The sequence below is a fragment of the Cervus canadensis genome, chromosome 5, assembly GCF_019320065.1.
Source record: "Cervus canadensis isolate Bull #8, Minnesota chromosome 5, ASM1932006v1, whole genome shotgun sequence".
In the NCBI taxonomy this organism is placed as follows: Eukaryota; Metazoa; Chordata; class Mammalia; order Artiodactyla; family Cervidae; genus Cervus; species Cervus canadensis.
Genome location: NC_057390.1, coordinates 100,262,038 through 100,280,574, shown reverse-complemented (window position 1 = coordinate 100,280,574; position 18,537 = coordinate 100,262,038). Strand labels below are relative to the sequence as shown.

At 60.4% G+C, this 18,537-nt stretch overlaps 1 protein-coding gene across 1 annotated transcript in view; it reads right to left on the bottom strand.

Annotated features, from left to right (window-relative positions):
• LOC122442539 (collagen alpha-1(V) chain) overlaps nt 1–18,537 on the bottom strand; it is a 156,435-nt gene that overhangs the window by 29,012 nt on the left and 108,886 nt on the right. Inside the window, exons 59-72 of the mRNA XM_043470391.1 lie at nt 18,058–18,111; nt 14,687–14,731; nt 14,505–14,558; nt 13,503–13,547; nt 12,606–12,659; nt 11,570–11,623; nt 8,686–8,739; nt 7,811–7,918; nt 6,040–6,129; nt 5,909–5,962; nt 4,590–4,697; nt 2,283–2,390; nt 1,271–1,324; nt 1–54 (exon numbers count right to left, since the gene is read on the bottom strand). Of these exons, the coding sequence (XP_043326326.1) occupies nt 1–54; nt 1,271–1,324; nt 2,283–2,390; nt 4,590–4,697; nt 5,909–5,962; nt 6,040–6,129; nt 7,811–7,918; nt 8,686–8,739; nt 11,570–11,623; nt 12,606–12,659; nt 13,503–13,547; nt 14,505–14,558; nt 14,687–14,731; nt 18,058–18,111 (936 nt within the window). The remainder of the gene's footprint in view (nt 55–1,270; nt 1,325–2,282; nt 2,391–4,589; nt 4,698–5,908; nt 5,963–6,039; nt 6,130–7,810; nt 7,919–8,685; nt 8,740–11,569; nt 11,624–12,605; nt 12,660–13,502; nt 13,548–14,504; nt 14,559–14,686; nt 14,732–18,057; nt 18,112–18,537) is intronic.

Here is an 18,537-nt window from a genome sequence, read left to right as displayed (position 1 = left end):
GGAGGGGCCTGGCTGTCCAATGGGGCCTTGGGGTCCTGTAGGCCCTGGGGGACCCTGTGGGAAGAGACAGAGGTGGTGGCTTCCTGACTCGCCGCTGAGGCTGCTGGGCGCGGGGGCCAGCGGCCCAGCTCATCCGGGCCCTGCCCACGCGGGGCCCGCCCCGGCCAGGCTGCAGCTCTGGAAGGCGAGAGGCCCTGGGTCCAGCCCTGAGCGTGTGCGGTCGGGGGCGGCGGGGCGGCCGTGCTGACAGTGCCAGGGGCCCCTGTGCACCGCCTCAGCCCCGTCACACGCCCACGACTCGGGCCGCGGAGACCCCGCTCAGAAACGAGTCGGGGCTCCTGCAGGGCTGAGCGAGGGCCTGACTCTGAAGGCCACGCCTGGCGCCCCACGCCGCCCCCAAGCACGTTCCACTGTTGGCCCAGGGAGCACGGGGGAGAGGCCGCGCTGTGCGGGGAGCCTGACACGCCCAGGCCAGCAGGGATGCGGTCCCTACCCGCCTGGGAACACACACGCCGGCGAAGAAGCCCGCAGCGCAGGCCTCCTTCCACGGCCCCGGGAGGAGCCGCAGTCACGTGACACGGCTTGCGCAAGAACGCACTAGTATTTCTCAGCAGAATTTTTTTTTAGGGAAAATTAAGAGGCATTTGGTCAGGGTGCTGCCGCTGCTAGAATATCCTGCGGCCCTTGGTGCTGAGGGGCGGTGACTATGTCCATGGGACCAAACACCTCAAGGACAAACACACTCCATCTGCTTTACTTCACAAATTCTGTGAGGGCTTCCTGTTCATCTGGTAATAAGGGATTCACTTACAGACGTGTGTTACAAACACATACACACGTCTAATACATACCTGTGCATGCACACACACGTGCACACAGGCATGCACACAAGATTTCAACGGGGGGTAAGCCCATGACCGGGTTCCCATTGGTTACAGGTGTGAATGTTCGTATCTCGTTGGTGATGAGTTGCTCAGTCGTGCCTGACTCTTTGCGACCGCATGGACTGTAGCCCACCAGGCTCCTCCGTCCATGGGATTCTCCAGGGAAGAAGACTGGAGTGGGAACCTGTTCCCTTCTCCAGGGGGTCTTCCCGACCCAGGGACTGAACCTGTGGCTCCTGCTGCATGCCCTGCATTGCAGGCAGATTCTTCACCACTGAGTTACCAGGGAAGCCTGGTCCCCTTGTAAGGGCGGTTAATGCCAGTGAGGACAGTGCCCCGAGCTGAGCACATGGCCCTGAGCCGTGGCTGCCGCGGGGACCCCTTACCTGTTCGCCTTTGTCTCCCTTGCTCCCCTTCTGTCCCGGCTCCCCAATCTCTCCCTGCGGGGAAACGGGAAAGACCCGTCAGATGGTCCAGTGACTGCTTGCACGTTCTCTGCTCCCTGTTAATTAATTTTTCTCAGAGAGTAAGAACCATTTCCTCTCCAGGGGGATCTCTAACTTTCCTAAGATGAAACATTTCCATATATTAATTTGATTTCCTCTTTAATAAGAGAGCTGGAAGAGATAAGACCTTGATTTTACGCTTTGCGGGATTGTAGTAGATTTGTAAGTGTGGCAAAAAATCATAATGGAAATATTTACTTTGTCAAATAGGATGACAGGACAGTGTAATAAAGACAACTCAATCACTATGCCTCCAGAACTATTAAAAACCCTCAGTGCTTCCACTGTGCTGGGCTGTCTCCCACCCCGAGAGGCCAGGCGTCAACACTGCAGAGGTGATAAAAGCCGGAAATGTCACTGGAGAGTTCTCACAAACGGGGAGCTAAACCAGAGAGCCGAATTCCTCTGATTTCATTAAATGGAGAATACAATGCTACAGTAACTGCATCAGATTATAAAGCATATTCCTAGCGAAAGGGGGCCTTGATGATTCAAGTGGAGACATTTAAAAATAGATACTGAGTAAAACCTCATTAAACTCGGCTCCACAGATTTGGAATCTGAAATGATTTAGAGTACTTCTCCTTGCTCCGGCTGCTACAGCAAATGTCTTTGATGACATCAAAACCACACGAGAAGAAAGCACTGTCTGAGTCCCCTCGAGCATGTCAGGGATCTCGTTTGTTACCGCCATTCGGGAGCTGTCCCAAAATTGTCTGCTAACGCCAAGAGCACCGGATGCACAGTACAGGGTCCCTCTGTCATCAGAGCGCCTATAGCGCCTGCGTCCCTTGGTTTAAAAGGACCCCCGTCCAGCTCCGACCTGCAGACGCCGGCCAAGCTGAGCCATGCAGGGTTCCAAGACGGGGTGGGGGCTTCTCCAAATTCTTACCTTGTCTCCGTCTTCACCAGGGGGACCCACAGGGCCAGCGGGACCGGGGAGCCCCACGGGACCCTGCAGACCGTCTCGGCCAGCTGGGCCTTGTGGACCTTTCTCGCCCTAGAGAGGAGAGGGGATTACTGTTCAAAGGCAGCTCCATCGTGGGAACATCCTGCCAGCAGCTTGTCCCCCGGCGAGAGGCCCACAGGCGGGAAGCGGGCGGCTCCTGGGGAGGGAGCATCCCCCAGGTCCTCACGGATCTGCCAGACGCGCCAGCGGCGGCTCCGAGTCCAGTCCTGTATCACCGGACCCGTGCACCTCCGTGGTTAACCCTCGCCCATCCTGGAGGGCCTACTCTCTCCCAGATGGGGAACAGAGGCTCCTTTCGTAAGCAGTAGAGCCGGATTCACACCAGGGCAACCCGATTCCGGGTCCAGGTGGGCGATCGCCCGAGTCAGTGGCTGGGGCATCTGAGCTCTGGCTCTGGCCAACTTGCTCATTCTCCCAATTTTCTACTAATACCACCCCCCACGCCCCCCGAGCAGGAGCAAAAGCACCTGCACACACACACGCAATACATGCACACATGCACAAACACACACACGTGCACACACATGTGCACACGCACATACACACGTGCACACACACGTGTGCACACACACACATGTGCGCGCACACACACGCACACACACACACACCCATCTTCCTTTCCTCACAGTTTTGGTTCACTTTCCTTATGGCCCCCTTGCTTATCCCAAATGATCCTTACTGAGTTCTGGCTCTATCTTACCAGCCACGTGCTACCCCGTGAGCGGCTGGCACCTTCTCACCCAAACTGGGATCCCCGTCTCTCGACAGAACCAGGAATGGACCCGGGAAGGGAGCGGACAGGAAAGTGAGCGGCCTCACGGCCCCTGGCGGGTCTCGCCGCGCCCGCACCCCGTCCTGCACCCTCTTCCCTGTCCTGCGGCACATTCACGCCCTGCTCCTCGACTGAGATCCCCTGCAAAGGCCCTTCCTCAGTTAAGCCAGAACAGGCAGACTGTGGCTCGGGTGGGATCTTCCTGCCGACATGACACCTGACCTTTGCTCGGCCTTTTCTCCTCGGGTGGCTGTGCTGCGAACGTGACGAGCTTGTCACAGACGGTGCCACCCTGGGAGGTTTCTGCTCAAGCCCCGACTCTCCTGAAACAACGAACCCGAGCCACGTCCGCCGGGCTCTGTGTGCTGTGTGTGGGCTATGTGCGCTGAGCGCCTGAAGGAGAAGGGGCTCAGGCAGAATCCTGGGGGATCTGCGTCCTGCGGGCCCGGGGGACAGACCGGACACCTCAGAACCGCCGATGACGTGCCGGACAGATCGGCCAGGCACCCACGTGTCCAGCGTGAGTCCCGTGCGGACTTCTCGGCCGGGAAGGCAACCAGGGCCCTCTTGCTATCGCCGAGCTGTGGGAAACCCACGAGGAAAACCACCCTCTCTAACAGAACTCAATCCTCACAGGTGTCTTCACTCAATGGGACATCATCCAGGTAGCCTGTCCCCCTGGACCTCAGACTTCTGTGATTCGGAATTTGGAAGGGAGCTCTGAGCTGGAATCTTTGTCTCTATGGCCGACTGAATGTGAGGGCAGGTGGGCGTCTGCACAATCATGAGGCACACGTCAAATGTGGCTGGGGTGAGGGTTCGTCTGGGCAGGAAGGGGCATTCGGGGAGACACTGGGGGAGAGGGGCTGGTAGTCAGCTTCCCAGGGCACGTCTGTCTAGACAGGAAGGGTCTCTAACCCCCTTCTTGGAAGCCGAGACGCCAGACCAGCCTCCACGCCAAGCGCTCACAAAGCCTCCGGGCGGGGGCAGTCACATGCAGGCTCGGCAGGTGTGAGGCGTCGGCTGTCGGGGGTCTGGGAAGAGGTTGCTTATCTTTTCATCGGGTTGCCTGTCCCTTCTCTTCTCCACACCTGCCCCCAGACCCACACGGCAAGCACCACCCCAAATATCCACCTTGCCCCTACGCTGACCATCCTCTTGGGCAGGGCCCCAGGCCACGTTTGGACAGAGTCTCCACGCGCCCCCACCCCCGGCCCTGGCCTGCATGTCCCAGGGCACAGACATGCAGGCCTGACCAGGGAGCCTGGCCCGGACACTCCCCGAGCGCCCCTCCAGCTCAGACCACTCTGGGGAAGCATCTGGCCGCCCTTGGACCTCAACCGTGACAGCCAGGCACAATCACACACTTCAGCACCCACCCCCTCCCACAGACCCCGGGGAGACGCCCGGGAGGGCAGCCCACGGCAGCGACCAAGCTCCTCCGGGGCAGTACTCACAGGAGCGCCTTTCTCCCCAGCCGGCCCGGGGGGCCCCTGGGGGCCGGGTCTCCCTGGAATTCCGATGGGCCCGGCAGCACCGGCTGGGCCTCTCTCCCCTGGAGATCCCTGGGTGAGGCAAGAAAGTGGTTTATTTCAAAGGCTCTCCAACTGTGTGGGTATGACTTCCGAAGCCCCACACCACCATACCACGCACCCCCTCACTCTAGAGCCCGCCATAGCTCCCCAGGGCCCTGTGTGAGCACAAACTATCGGGTCTAGCACTTGAGGCTGTTTCTGAGCCCCGCCCACAATCCCGAATCCGTGCAGAGCATCCGAGGACACCTCCTCCGTAAGTCCCGGCCCAGAGCGACCTCTTCTGGGACCCTGGAACCTACTCAGCCCTGTGGGCTCTGCCTGCCCCCGGGATGCTCACTGGCTGCCCGGCTGCTCCACGCTGTCCGTTTTATGGGGGAGGCTCTGGCCCCGGGCCAGCACTGACAGGTGGGCACCTGGACTAATTCTAGGGGTCCAGCACTCAGGGACCCCGGTTGCCCGGGAGGAACCCTGTTCCCGACCTTTATCAGAAGGAAGATGACTTTTCACCTCACTTCCTCCTGCCTTCCCCATCGTCCCCCTCAAACAGCCCCTAACTCGGGGGGGGGGTGTCATTTCATGGTCCACCCCCAAACCAAGCCTGGGGTCGGGGCCGCTCCTGAAGCCCCCCATGTGAGCAGATGAGCGGGGGCTGTCGGATGGGCCCTGTTTTAAGGGGGAAGTGAAGCAGATGTCACGTTCCCATAAAGAGTCAGACAAGAGCGCGGGTCCGTGGGCGTAGCCTCACGTGGCCCCGGAGTCCCCCAGACCGCAGCCTGGGGTCTCGAAGGTCTGAATCTTTAGGCCTCGGGTAGCTGAATCTCACGGTTGGGAGGGACCACTTAAGGAAACAGCCCGGCTCTGGGGGCCGGGCCCCCGCCTCTGCTGGGTCATCTGTGCCCTGAGCGGCCTTGGGCGTGTGGACGGCCTGGCTCGGGAGCTGGAGCTGTGTGTGTCCGTCCGGGCTGCTCCAGGCCTGGACCCGCGCTGAGCACCTCCACGGGCTTGGGGGGGCCCCCTCAGGCCTGGTCCACACTCCCGGCCCTCCGAGTTCCCTCACACAGCATGGCCCCTCCCCGGGCTACATCCATCCCAAGCCCACCTCCTCCAGCACAGCCTTCCCAGGACCCCCGGGGGACCACCAGGGCCGGTGTGCATGCTCCCCGGCCCCGGGACCTGCCCTTCTGCAGAGCAGGCTTGGAGGAGAGCGGGGGAGAGGCTTTGTGCGGGGCCAGAACACTCACCGCGGGGCCTGGCGGGCCGGGGGGGCCTTCACTGCCTTTCAGTCCAAGCGCCCCCTGCAAAGCAACGAGGTGTGAACAGGGCACTGTGGAGGGTGGACATCCAACCATCCCCCGGCAGACCTCTCACTCACCACTGGACCAGGAAGTCCTCGGTCTCCAGGGAAGCCTCGCAGCCCGGGGGGACCGTCTTTTCCAGGAAGGCCGGCGGGGCCGGGGTCACCCTGGAATCGGAACCACAGGTCAGATTCGAGCGATGCCCATGGCCCAGGTGGACGGGAAGCCGGGCGGGGCCTGGTCTTCTAGATCCACTCGGGACCTGGGCTGGAGCGGGGCTTCCCGGGGTCACGGCTTTAAAAGGAACCTCTGGGTCTTGACTTGCTTCACTGTTTTTTGGGTCTGGGCGCTAGAGCATGGCCCAAGCTCACACCTGGGAGCCTGCACAGCCAGCTGGCCCCGCGTGTGGCGTGGGGACCGACTCGTGATCTGTGGAGTCCTGCTCCCCACCACATCCTTCGGGGCCACGGAGGCCTGAGCGGGGCTGAGGACATCTCGTGTACCCAGGGATCCTCGTAAAATGCTCAGGTGAAGAACTCCGCATACCCAGGGATCCTCGTAAAACTGGCTCAGGTGAAGAACTCTGTGGCCAAAGCATTGGAAGCTTTGCCCGAAACGACTCTTCACTCAAGACACTCGTCTCAAGCCTGGACCACATTTTCTGAAAGGATTCCCTGTCTGACCATGAACCTTCCCTGAAGTTCACTAAGGCTGTGACGTCTTCTAGGACTTTCTCTGGGGTCCCACGTGGGAGCGTAGGGCGTCCTTTACAAACTCAGCCAGTTCTCTTTATGGCTGAATGGCTGTCTCTACGTTATACACACACACATATACGTACAAACATACACACATATGCACAGGCACGTATATATGTACTCCATCATACATGCCTGCATACATACATACGTGTGTGTGACCTTTTCGCTCCTTGATTACTCTTCAAGTTTACTTTCCTGTATGTGGTCACGCAAAGGGCTGGAGAACTTATCTCTCCTGAGTCCCTCACTGAAAAGCTGAAAGAGGCGGGCTAGTCGTCTTTATGCAAAAACATAGGACGTTACGACCACCAGCTTGGGGCACCCAGTCTGGGGATGGATATTTTTATTATTTATTCTTTCACTGATGCTTTCAAATCGTGGTGCTGGAGAGGACTCTTGAGAGTCTCTTGGACTGCAAGGAGATCAAACGAGTCAATCCTAAAGGAAATCAACCCTGAATATTCATTGGAAGGACTGATGTTGAAGCTGAAACTCCAATACTTTGGCCTGATGCAAAGAACCGACTCACTGGAAAAGACCCTGATACTGGGAAAGATTGAAGGCAAAAGGAGAAGGGGGTGGCAGAGGATGAGATGGTTAGATAGCATCACCAATTCAATGGACATGAGTTTGAGCAAATTTTGAGAGGTGGTGGAGGGCAGGGAAGCCTGGCGTGCTACAGTCCCTGGAGTCGCGAGGAGTTGGACACGACTTAGCGACTGAATGACAATTTTTCATGTCTTAAAGTGGAGAACTTTTTAAAGGGTCACTTTCCGCTAACTTCAGTTTAGACACATGAAGTGTCAGAGTTCTGTCCGTTTCTGGGAATGGGTGGGCGGCCACTTCGGGTGCCCTGGGGAAGAGGTGGTCCAAAGCCCCCCATCATCTCTGTCCGGGCAGCTGGTCAGCTCAGGCCCTCCTTCCAAGTGAGCAGAGAGGAGCTGAGTCCCTGGCCTGAGGGGATGCATTGGCATGAAGAGCAGCTGCTTGAGAATCACCCATTCATCAGAGAAAAGCAACGGAAAGACAGACCAAAGGCAGAAACCGTCCCCAGGAAAGTCCACCTGGGACGGAGGTCCCAGCCACTCACCTTCGTCCCTTCTTTCCCGGCCAGGCCTGGGAGCCCCTGTTCACCGGGGGGGCCTGGGGGCCCAGGGTGGCCACGCTCGCCCATGGGACCCGTTTCCCCGGTGGGACCCTGCAGGGAAAAAGCGTGTCAGCAGGAAACACGTTCCAGGGACATGCAAAGAAAGTAACCTTCTCTGCCCCAGTCTAAGGACACGCTGGTAGCAGAGGCGAAGGGCCGCTGCGAGCCCACCAGACGGCCGCCTTCCTTGGAAGGTGGTCTCCTTCTGTAAAAGCCGAGCGAGAGCAAAGCGCTCCGGGCGAGTGTTCACCAGCCGCTGCCTGGCCCTCACCGTGGGCCTGCGTGTCGTCTCCGATGGAGCCGGCAGGGCCTGCGTTTCCTGAGCCTCAGGGGGGAACCCCCGTGCAGGGAAGGGCGGGGGGCGCACCCTCGTTTCCTGGGTCAGTATCTTATTTACCGCCACGTTAGGAGCGGACTTTCTGGGAAGCAAGGTGACTGCACCCCGCTTGGCGGCCCTGAGCCTGCAAGCCCATTCTCGCACAGATCCAAGGCTAGAATGGCAGCCCCGGACACAGGATGCAGGGTGGGAAGTCAGGCTGCGTGGAGCCCAAGGGTTGGGCTGCCTGGAGGGCGGAAGCCGGACTCCCCGAGCCTGCCCGGCTCTGCCCATTCGGTCGGCGTCACGCGATCACTCCCCCCTCTGCACCTGCTCTGCTGCAGGGAAAGCACCTCTGAACAAGCACTCCAGGCCTTGTGACGCCCCCTGGCTGCACCCGCACCCTGAGGATGTGGGGATCTTCTGCCCCGAGCGTGACTGTGTCTCCCGAATGGAAGGGGACCCGAGACGACCAGAGATGCCAGCGGGGGCTGTGTCTCACCTGAGGGCCGACCACACCGGGGGGGCCTGGAGGGCCGGTCTTGCCTTGGAAACCCTGTGAAGAGAGAGTCAGCCAGCTGAGACGGCTGAAGTGGCCAACAGAAGCTCACCCCCAGCCCCCACCCCACCCCAAAACAGTGGACGTCCCAGACCTCATTTAAAAAGGCCATTTCTCTTGTTCCACTTTGCATGAATTTAGGAAGGTCAGGAAACCAGACAGGTTCGTTTCACTAGCTGCTTCCAGCACCCCGCTTTGCGCTGAGAAATACACTCTATAACCGTTCATCTTCCTCATGTCACTAAGCGTCCACTCTCTGAGCAGACTTGGTGTCACAGCCACTGGAAACTAGACTCGGGAGCCACCTCTGGGCTGTAGCTCATTAGAGACTTTGTGGGGACCGTCCTGCTGGAGTCGCCAAGGCCCTGGGGCAGGACAGGTGGTGTCACACGGCACTGATTAAACTCCGGAAGCAGCAGGGACCTGCCGCTTCCACAGTGCGGCAGCTGGGAGGTATTCTTAGCTCGACTCAACAGGAATCGCTCGTTTCTGCTCCGCTCGCTGGCACGGACCCGGCCGCCTGGCTGCTCTGCACACGCTCTCCCCCGGAGGCGAAGCTGACGGCAGAGCACCGCGGGTTTAATTTCCGGCACATCCACGGAGCTCGGCACGTGTGGACAAGATGCCATCTGCAGGTGCCACGTGACGCTGGGGAAGACGTGCAGATGCTACGCCCGGGAGGCTTTCAGTGGAAACTACAGCGTCCGGAGAGGGAAGCGGCTCATTTAAGGCCGCAGCAAGAGCTGCGGGGCCAGCTGCCCATGGGGCTGACGGGCAAGGGCCTCTGACCCACCCCATGATGGCCAGCGAGCTTGCAGCTGAGGGACCCTTGATGCTCAGCCGCTGGACTGTGTGGACCCAGAGCAGCGGCAGCTTCAGGCAGTCTGGGAGGGCTCCCTCTTTGGGCCCAGCGGAGGGGCACGCACGGGCTGACACGGCCGCGGCCGAAGCAGCGTCCCTGCAGGCGGCCTGTGTGTTCAGCCATGTCCGACTCTTGGTGACCCCATGGAGTGTAGCCCACCAGTCTCCCCGTCCATGGAATTTTCCAGAAGGAGTACTGGAATGGGTAGCCATTTCCTACTCCAGGGGATCTTCCTGACCCAGGGATCGAACCTGCATCTCTTGTGCCTCCAGCCTCGGCAGGCGGGTTCTTTACCACCAGGCCAGCTATAAAGCCCCCGCACTATACTCGATCTCAGCCGCAAGGCCAGCAGCCTTTACAGGGTCAGAAACAAGGCACGCCGGACAGAGGGAAGGCATCGCCCCCGCTCGGGGGGCTGGGCAGCAGTGCCCACGTGAGGGCAAGGAAGGCCTGCCGTGTGGTCCACTGGGGGGACACCCATGCCAGCTGAGGCCGGGATTCGTCTCTAGCCCGCTGTGACAAGCTGGCTCTGGGCTTGCGTTTAGGAGTTTCCAGTTCTCTAACGAAAGCACAGGTCAACACCCCAAGGAGGACCTCTCTGCAGGGCGTCTGGACCGACCCCTGGAGGACGCGACACCCCCAGGCGGGTCCAGATGGGCATGCCCCTGCGTCTCTGGGGGCAGCCAGGCGTGGCAGGGGGGGCCGGGAAGAACCTGTCCTACTTTCCCAGCAAACAAGCGGCTTAATCACTCTGCCAGCTTCTTCCCAGAAGGCAGAGGGGACAGCGCACACCGTGAGATGAGAAACCTTCTGTCTGGTCCGCTCAGGAAAGCGTTAGAGAGAAATCTGCAAAGCTGGGGGAGTTTTAACTTTTCTCCATAAACAAAAGACCAAAGTAAACTCTGTTTATCGGTCACTGAGCACCAGGGAGAACGCCAGGACAGCACATTTAGAAGATGCTTCATCACCGTGAGCCAGAAAGGGACACGGGGATGTTTTTAAGTGGCACCAAGAGCTTATTAAGTGTGCTGCGAAGGATCTCACTTCACGAGGGGACGGCTCCTCCTGGGAGAGTCCGTCAGGGGTCTCTGACCACACAGGCACCAGATGCAGACACAAGGGGCCTTCCCGTGGGCCACCTTCCACCACCATGGCGGCCAGGAGGTCACCAGGCACTGTGAACCCCAACTGTCCAGAGCGGGGATGCCCGAGGTCACCGCTGTGCCCACGCCCTTCCCAGGGACAGGCCTGGAGGGGACACAGCCTGAAGCGTGGTTGAATCCCCTGTGGCTCCTGGGACCGGGAAGTGATCCCAATGGTTTTTCTAGAACTAAAAAAGGTGGGCGTCCATTAAGTCCAGCTGTCGAAGACTGTCACGGACACGGCTACAGGTCAGGGCAAGGCCAAGGGGAGCCTGTAACAGCAGAGACGCTGGCCCTGAGCATAGCCAAGGCCCAAACTCCAACCCGACCGGCCACCCATCCCCCTTACTGGAAAGGGGACTTGGGTGGAGCCATCTGGCTCCCTACCATCCCCCCGAGGCCAGAAGGGCCAGGACGGACAGTGCTGGGGGCGGCAAAAAGTAACCGGACAAGCTGGAAGTGGAGGACCTTCCCAAGGAGCATCCAGTTCAGACACGCGTGGCGTGCACTGGGCCGCTCTCCGACCCTCCCGGAGGAGGCGGAGGCCACTGCTCTAGGTTTCGTTGGCGTCACGATGGTTGCACGTGTGACCTTGGGCCAGGCTGGCCAGGACAGCTTGAAGCCAACACTTGCCCTCACAGACGGAGACCAAGGGGGCGGCTCGGAGGCCACGGAGCTCTGTCCAGACAGGCCGCATCCCGCGGCCACAGGAGCCAGCCGGCCCTCGGGGGGCTTCCCAAGGCGGAACCTCAGCCCTGCCCGAGCCGACTGGCAGCGAAGGTCGGGCGCAGCGCCCACATCCCCCGGCCCTGCCCACACTCACCGTCTCGCCTCGCTGTCCGGGGTGTCCCGGGAGCCCGTCCTTGCCCGGGGGCCCCTGCAGAAAACAAAGGAAGGAAGCGTCATCTCGTGAGACGCGCACCTTCAGGGCTTCGTGCCCCCAGGGGTACGAAGGTGGTGGCGGCCAAGTCACAGTGACAGTACTGCTGGGCGCCCGGGGTCTGGGCACCGCCCCCTTGGGCCCTCACATCCACCCGAGGTCACTGTCGCCGCCCACGGGGAGAAGCCAAGGCATCCGCTGCCCTGAGGCCGAGTGCGGGAGGCGCTGGGCCCAGGTCTGTGCAGTGCAGAGGCCAAGCCCCTTCCTAAGCCTTGTGCCCACGCGAGTCCCGATAGGCAGCAATTCCTGCGATGAGGGGCTTTTCCTTCTCAGAGGAAATACAGTTATCTGTTGCAAGCTGAGCCGTGCCTCTCCCCACCACCACCAGAAAAAATAGGCTGAGGTCTTAACCCCCGGAAGCTGCGACCCTGGCCTCATTTGGGAACAGGGTCTCTGCAGATGGGATCAGGTCAAGGTGAGGTCTGGGACGGCTGGGCCGTCATCCAGGGGCCAGCGGGTAGAGACAGAGAACGTGAGAGAGGAGAAGAGGAGAGAGAGAAGAGAGCGAGGAGAGAGAGGAGAAGGCCAGGAGAAGATGCAGGCGGAGGTGGGGGTGAGGGTCTACAAGCCCGGGGGGCCGGGGGCCGGGAGAGGCCTCCAGGGGAAAAATCGGACCCCGACCCCGGGAGTCCAGGCTCTGGCCTCCGGACGGGGAGAGAAAGCGTCTCTGTGGTTTTGAGGGGCTGGGCCTGTGGCCATTTGTCGTGACAGCGCTACCACCCTGTCTCAGGGCCGACTGGACAGTCGTGATGGTCTGGATGACTGAGGGGTCCACGCGCCCCAAAGCTGCTCCTCCAGCCAGAGCTCCTGGGCTGGCCTCCCTCCCCCAAGCCCACTGCCTGGAGGCCGGAGCCCTGGGGAAGGACCAGCATCTCCGGGACACCCTGGGCTGGCCCCACAGGGAAAATGCGGTACTCACCGGGGGGCCCTTTGGTCCAGGGAACCCCGTGGGTCCTTGGGGTCCGTTGGGTCCCTGGGGACAGACAACAGTCAGTATGAGGACAGACATCTTCCCAGCAGTGGGCCCGGTAGCCCCACCACCGGATCTCTGAGCACAGGCATGGTTAGCTCTGCTCCCCATGACTTCTGAAAAGCTCTTTCCAGCCCTGCCCTCGCCGATGTGAAAAGGAAGTCCAGTCACACAAGAAGGTCCCTCGGGGCAGCGAGGGGCCCAGGACTCAGTTTCCTGACATCTCAGCCACCCCCCACCCCAAACCCCAAGGCCAGGGCCAAGGGGATGGGGTCGCCACCTCCAACCAACAGAAAAGACTTTACTCCCGGGGAAGGCCACCTCCAAGCCACCCCTGGATTTCAGGAACCACCCTCCTTCTTCAGGGTCGAACCAACAGACAAAGGGGGCACTTTACTCCCGGGGAAGGGGCAGTGGGCCCTAGCCCCACCACCGGATCTCTGAGCACAGGCATGGTTAGCTCTGCTCCCCATGACTTCTGAAAAGCTCTTTCCAGCCCTGCCCTCGCCGATGTGAAAAGGAAGTCCAGTCACACAAGAAGGTCCCTCGGGGCAGCGAGGGGCCCAGGACTCAGTTTCCTGACATCTCAGCCACCCCCCACCCCAAACCCCAAGGCCAGGGCCAAGGGGATGGGGTCGCCACCTCCAACCAACAGAAAAGACTTTACTCCCGGGGAAGGCCACCTCCAAGCCACCCCTGGATTTCAGGAACCACCCTCCTTCTTCAGGGTCGAAGGCCGGCCGTGCTCAGCCCCGCCCATCCAGGAAGACATGCTGGGGGCCACTGAGGGCAGGCAGCTCTCCTGCAGATGCTCCGGGGGCGTCCTGGATGCGTCCAGGTGCTTACCCGTTCACCTGGAGGACCGGCTGGGCCATCGCCTCCGGAGTTGCCCTGGGAAGGCAGGGAAAGAGCAAGAAGAGCTTATCATTACTATTTCTGTCATTACGGTTTTGATGGAAAGACTGGCCCATGACATCATCACAGGTGCAGAACCGCCTAGCGCCCCTGCGCCCTCTGGAGTCACCCCGCCGGATCCTCCGTACGGAGCAGAGCGTTAGCCTCGGGCGTCCTCGCCTCTGCACACACTGAGTCGGCCTTGCCGGGGCTGGGATGCTCCCAGAAGAACGCGCTGCTGCTCTGGGACAAAGGCCAGGCTCCCACCAGGCGCCAAAGCTCACGAGGAGATGGGACACAGCCTGCGTCCCGGGCCCACCCAACGCCAGGCAACAGCTGAGCGTGAAGTCAGCCTCCTGGGAGCGTGACTGGGCCCAGAGCTCATCACGGAGGGGCTCGGGCAGCCCCCGGGCCAGCTCTGCCCCTGCCTGGCTCTCCGCCTCCGCCAGGCGTGGGCCCATCTCCTTCGCAGCAAAGTGCACTGGGATCACGCCCTGCACAGCCCAGGACAGGACGGCTTACTGCCTGGCTGAGGTCTGCTTCCACGCTGATTGGAGGAGTGGTGTCAAGGCCCCAGGGCGGGAGAAGAGGCCTTAGAGGCAGGCCTAGGCTCTTGCAGGGGCGGAAAGAACTTTCTTTAGAATCCAGGCAAGATGTCTCTTCCAAAGCCCTCTTTGAAGGGCTTTGAAGAGAAATGGGGCCTCCCCATCAGAGCTGGGGGGACATTGGTCCAAAGCCTGGCTGGGCCTGACCTCCACGCTGCAGTGGCCCCAGGTGGCCTCTGTGATTCGACCTCACCTAACTCAACCAGCTCCTTCTTAAATACCCCCAAGAAATCTTCTTTCATTCTTTTATTTTTTGCAGTGGAGAAGGCCGTGGGGCCCCCTCTGTCGGGGTGGACAGCATCAAGAACTCGGGGTCAGGCCGGGGCCGCAGAGGAGACTGCACACTCACCTTGGGGCCAGGCTTCCCAGTGATGCCCCGCGGGCCTCTTTCACCTCGTGGGCCCTGGACAAACGGAAGAGAAGACAGGTGGGCCCCAACCCCGCGTGCGCAATGCCTTCATCCCCGCTCCCACCAGGCAGGCGCCCCACCACCCGCGCCCAGCCTGGAGGCCGCCCTCCGCCCAGGGTTACCGTCGGGCCTCGCTGCCCCCGTGGTCCCGGCTTCCCAGGGGTGCCCTGCAATCAGAGAAGGGTGTTGGTCAGTCACGTGGCATGCCGGCCACTGCCTGGGTGATGCAGAGACCGCTGGAAGTCAAGCTAGAAAGGCCCACCCCCTCATCTTGGCTTTAAAGGCAGACGTGTCAGGGTGGCAGGCCGCACTGCTTGGGCAATGCACACAGCTTCACACGTCTGCATGAGGGTCTTCTGAAACCCTAGCCCCCTCTGCCGCCTGAGGGGTGTTTACCTCTCTTCTCTGGTTTCCTCCCCTCAAAGCATTCACTCCCTCCGCCTTCCCCCTCCTCCAACCTTCCCTCTTCATCTCTCACAGCAGTGGAGGTGGGGGGGAATCATTATTACAAGAGGAGAAAGTCAACCCCTTTCATACATAATTTACTTCCGCTACAGTTAAGGATATTAGCCATTAAATTTTCAACAGGCTCTGCAGACAAACAAACTTGCAATTTAATATATAAATCATATATCCCAGAGTCATTTGCTTCTCTTCTAATAGAATTTAGACTCCTCTCCGTTGTTTTGCATTTTCCAAACCACGGAAAACAAATGCACTGCAATTTTTTTTCCCCAAAGCAAAGACATAATAGCTCTAAGTGCAGTTTACCTACAGCGTGTGCAAGTAACGGATTGATCAGGGCCCTGCATCTCCACTGCTTCTCCATTCATTTTCCGGAGTTATTTTTTTTCCCGGTTTCTAACGACAAAGCCCAAGATGGATCTGCATTGCTAAGGGCCACCTGATACATCTCCTCTCACCATCTTTCACTCATTTGCTGCCAGAACCAAAACTGCTTTCCAGAGCCTCCCATTTTGAAAGGAATTTAATAAAACCGTTTATGATGATGAGGTAATTACGATGCTTTTAAACAATGCACGCTGGTCTCACTGCTTTCATTAGGCGGCGGTATCTCTTGGCTTCAAATAAATATTTGCCGACGAGAATTAATGAAACATCTGCTTTCTTCAACCGACGGGCTCCCGCCAGTGGGACACCGTGGCCACCCCGGGTGACTTCTGGCGTCTGTGGGTGAGTCCAGCAGGCATGTCAGCTCATGCCAAGCCTCCGTCCAACAGCACGGCCTGGATCACGGTTCTGATCTTGCAGCCTGACCAGCTCTCGGTTCCAACCTAAACAAACTGCCCCAGCCTCAGCCTCGGATTCCGTCGGCCTCCCAGGCGACACCAGGCTTCCCAGGTTTCCTCGTAAATGAAGCCAGAGTCTGCATCCTGGTGACGGAGGCCACTGGACAGAAGATGCCCCACCCACGGCCTCCTCAGCGAATCTCCCATGAGCGCCTGTCCGCGTGGGCTTGCAGGGGAGGCAGGGGCCCTCCCAGAACTGGCCTCAGTAGAGTCGAGATGCCCTAAGCTGGCGATGGAAGCTTCCGATTGCTGGTAGCATCGCTAAAGGGCTGGCTCTTCCCAAGCCGGTCTGGCAGGGACCCCGCCTTGGCCCAGGGTGCAGGCCAGTGACAGAGACAAGCCATCAGCTGGTCACGTGACAGCCAGCTGCACACGGACCTCCCAGCCAGTGGTCCGCCGACCCAGCCAGCCCCTCCAGAGAGGCCAGGACGAGGCGGACGGACGAACACCTGCCGGCTCTCAGGCAGCCCGCACACGGGGGCACACGCGTGTCAGCACACACGCCACCCGTCACGTCCAGTATCCCAGCCCCCAGATGCATCTGCATAAACCCCGAAGGAGACGGTTTCCTCGAGGTGTCCAGGCTTCAGGCCCCGGGAACCAAGTCAGACTCTCAGACCAGGAGCCAGGCCCCGGTCCGAGGCCCCCCCTGCTTTCCAACCACCCGTTTGCAGTGATGACCTCAGTGACCCGCGTGCCGATGCCCTGGAACAACGGCCTGTGGGGGCCAGGGGCGTCCGGGCACCTGCCCGGCCTTCTCAGCTCAGGGGTGGGGCAGCTGAGGAGCGGGAGAGGGGAGCAGGGCTCAGGGCGGAGTGCTGGTCCCAGGGCCACGATCAGGCCTCTGCGGCATCCCCAGCCCGGCTCCTCCATGCAAAGGGGCGGCGGTCACATCACAGGCCCCTGTTAGCCGTCGTGACCCCTCCTGGGGATTCTCTTGGCAATGTGGTGTGGAAGGCCCTGTTCTCCAGCACCGGGGCTGCCTGCTCTGTGGCTCTGAGGTTCCTCAGCTTTTAGAGACCCTGGACTACTTTCCAGGAGTGACCACCTTTCCCCAAGACGCTAGTCAGACTGTCCCCACCAGGAAGAATGAGACAGATAGGTAGGCAGGTGGGGGAGAGACACACGGACAGATGTAACTACAGATACAGACACGGACGTGATACAGACACGACATAGAAATACTCAGGTACGTAGACGAGGACACGATGCAGACGCGATACAAACATTCAGATACAGATGGATGTGTAGACACGTCCAGACACCGACACACACAGATCAGGGTCTCCCCGTGGCATGTGGTCGACCTGCACTCAGGAAACCCCGTTTTCTCTTTCCTGAGTCTGGCAAACACGTCCATTTACGTGGACTTCGGTTGGCTTTAGGTCTTCCCCCCTGCTTTCAAGAGGTCGCACTGTGTCAGCTCAAAGACAGCAACGGTGGTTGGGTGACCCCTCCGCGGGGGCAGCCTGTCCGTCTGGGCGGGGAGGACCAGCCCAGGCCTGCCCTGCACACCCCACACGCCTGTGCTCAAGGCGGCTCAGAGTCCAAAGGCCCAAGAGGACCTTTTGATCCCGTTCGGCCGGGAGCAGTGCTCAGGCCGCCCTATGTGGCGCCCCTAAGCAGATCTCAGGGCAGTTCCCGCCGGAGGGCCTGGGCTGGCGAGGCTGGCGGGACGGCCCCCCAGCCTGGGCCCTCGGATCACCTTCACACCCGATGACAAGGGAGGGAAGCCAGGCCCGCTGCCCCCCGGAGGGTTTCCAGTGTCGGCGGCAGCCCGGGAAGATGGGGGTCACCGGGACCCTGGAAGAGGGACTCGCTGAGACGTGAGCACAGAGCAAGGGCCCTTCCCCGCCTTTTAACGCGAGTCACTCGGGCTGCAAGAGAAGAGTCTGGGTTTCGCCCGTGACCCGAGAGCGGCTGCGATCGCGGCAAGCGTGAGAAAGCGCCGTGTCCTCCACACGCCTCCCTCTCTGGCCGGCTGCCTAATCTACCGCACTCCCGCCCGGCCCAGCGTTCCGAGAGTCACCAGCGCTTCGTGTAAAGACTTAAGGTCAGCTGTTCCGGAAAGCAGTTCTGGCAGCAAAGTGGGTGAGAAATAAACAGGGTCTGCTGGAGAACAGACTCGCTAAACACCGAGGCAGCAGAACAAACTGCCTGGGCAGAGGCCAGACCGTCCTTACCCTGCCGCCCTTCTCTCCATTGGCGCCAGGAAATCCAGGAAATCCGATGGAACCCTGCAAGAGAGTTCACGAGGGAAGAAGCATGAGAGCCTGAGCAGGGACAGCTGTGTGCCTGTGCCAGCCGGAGGGCGAGCCTGCCGGGGCTCTCAGCCCCGGACCAGACTCCCCACCACCACCCGCCACTCGCCACCCAGCCGTCCACCGTCCACCACCCGTCCACCCATCCGCCCACCTACCCAGCATCCATCCCTCCATCCGCCCACCTACCCACCACCCATCCCTCCATCCGCCCACCTACCCACCACCCATCCATCCATCATCCACCACCCACCACCCATCCATCTACCCACTACCCATGTACCATCCATCCATCCCTCCACCACCTACCACCCATCCCTCCATCTGCCCGTCTACCCACCACCCATGCCTCCATCCACCCACCACCCATCCCTCCATCTGCCCATCTACCCACCACCCATG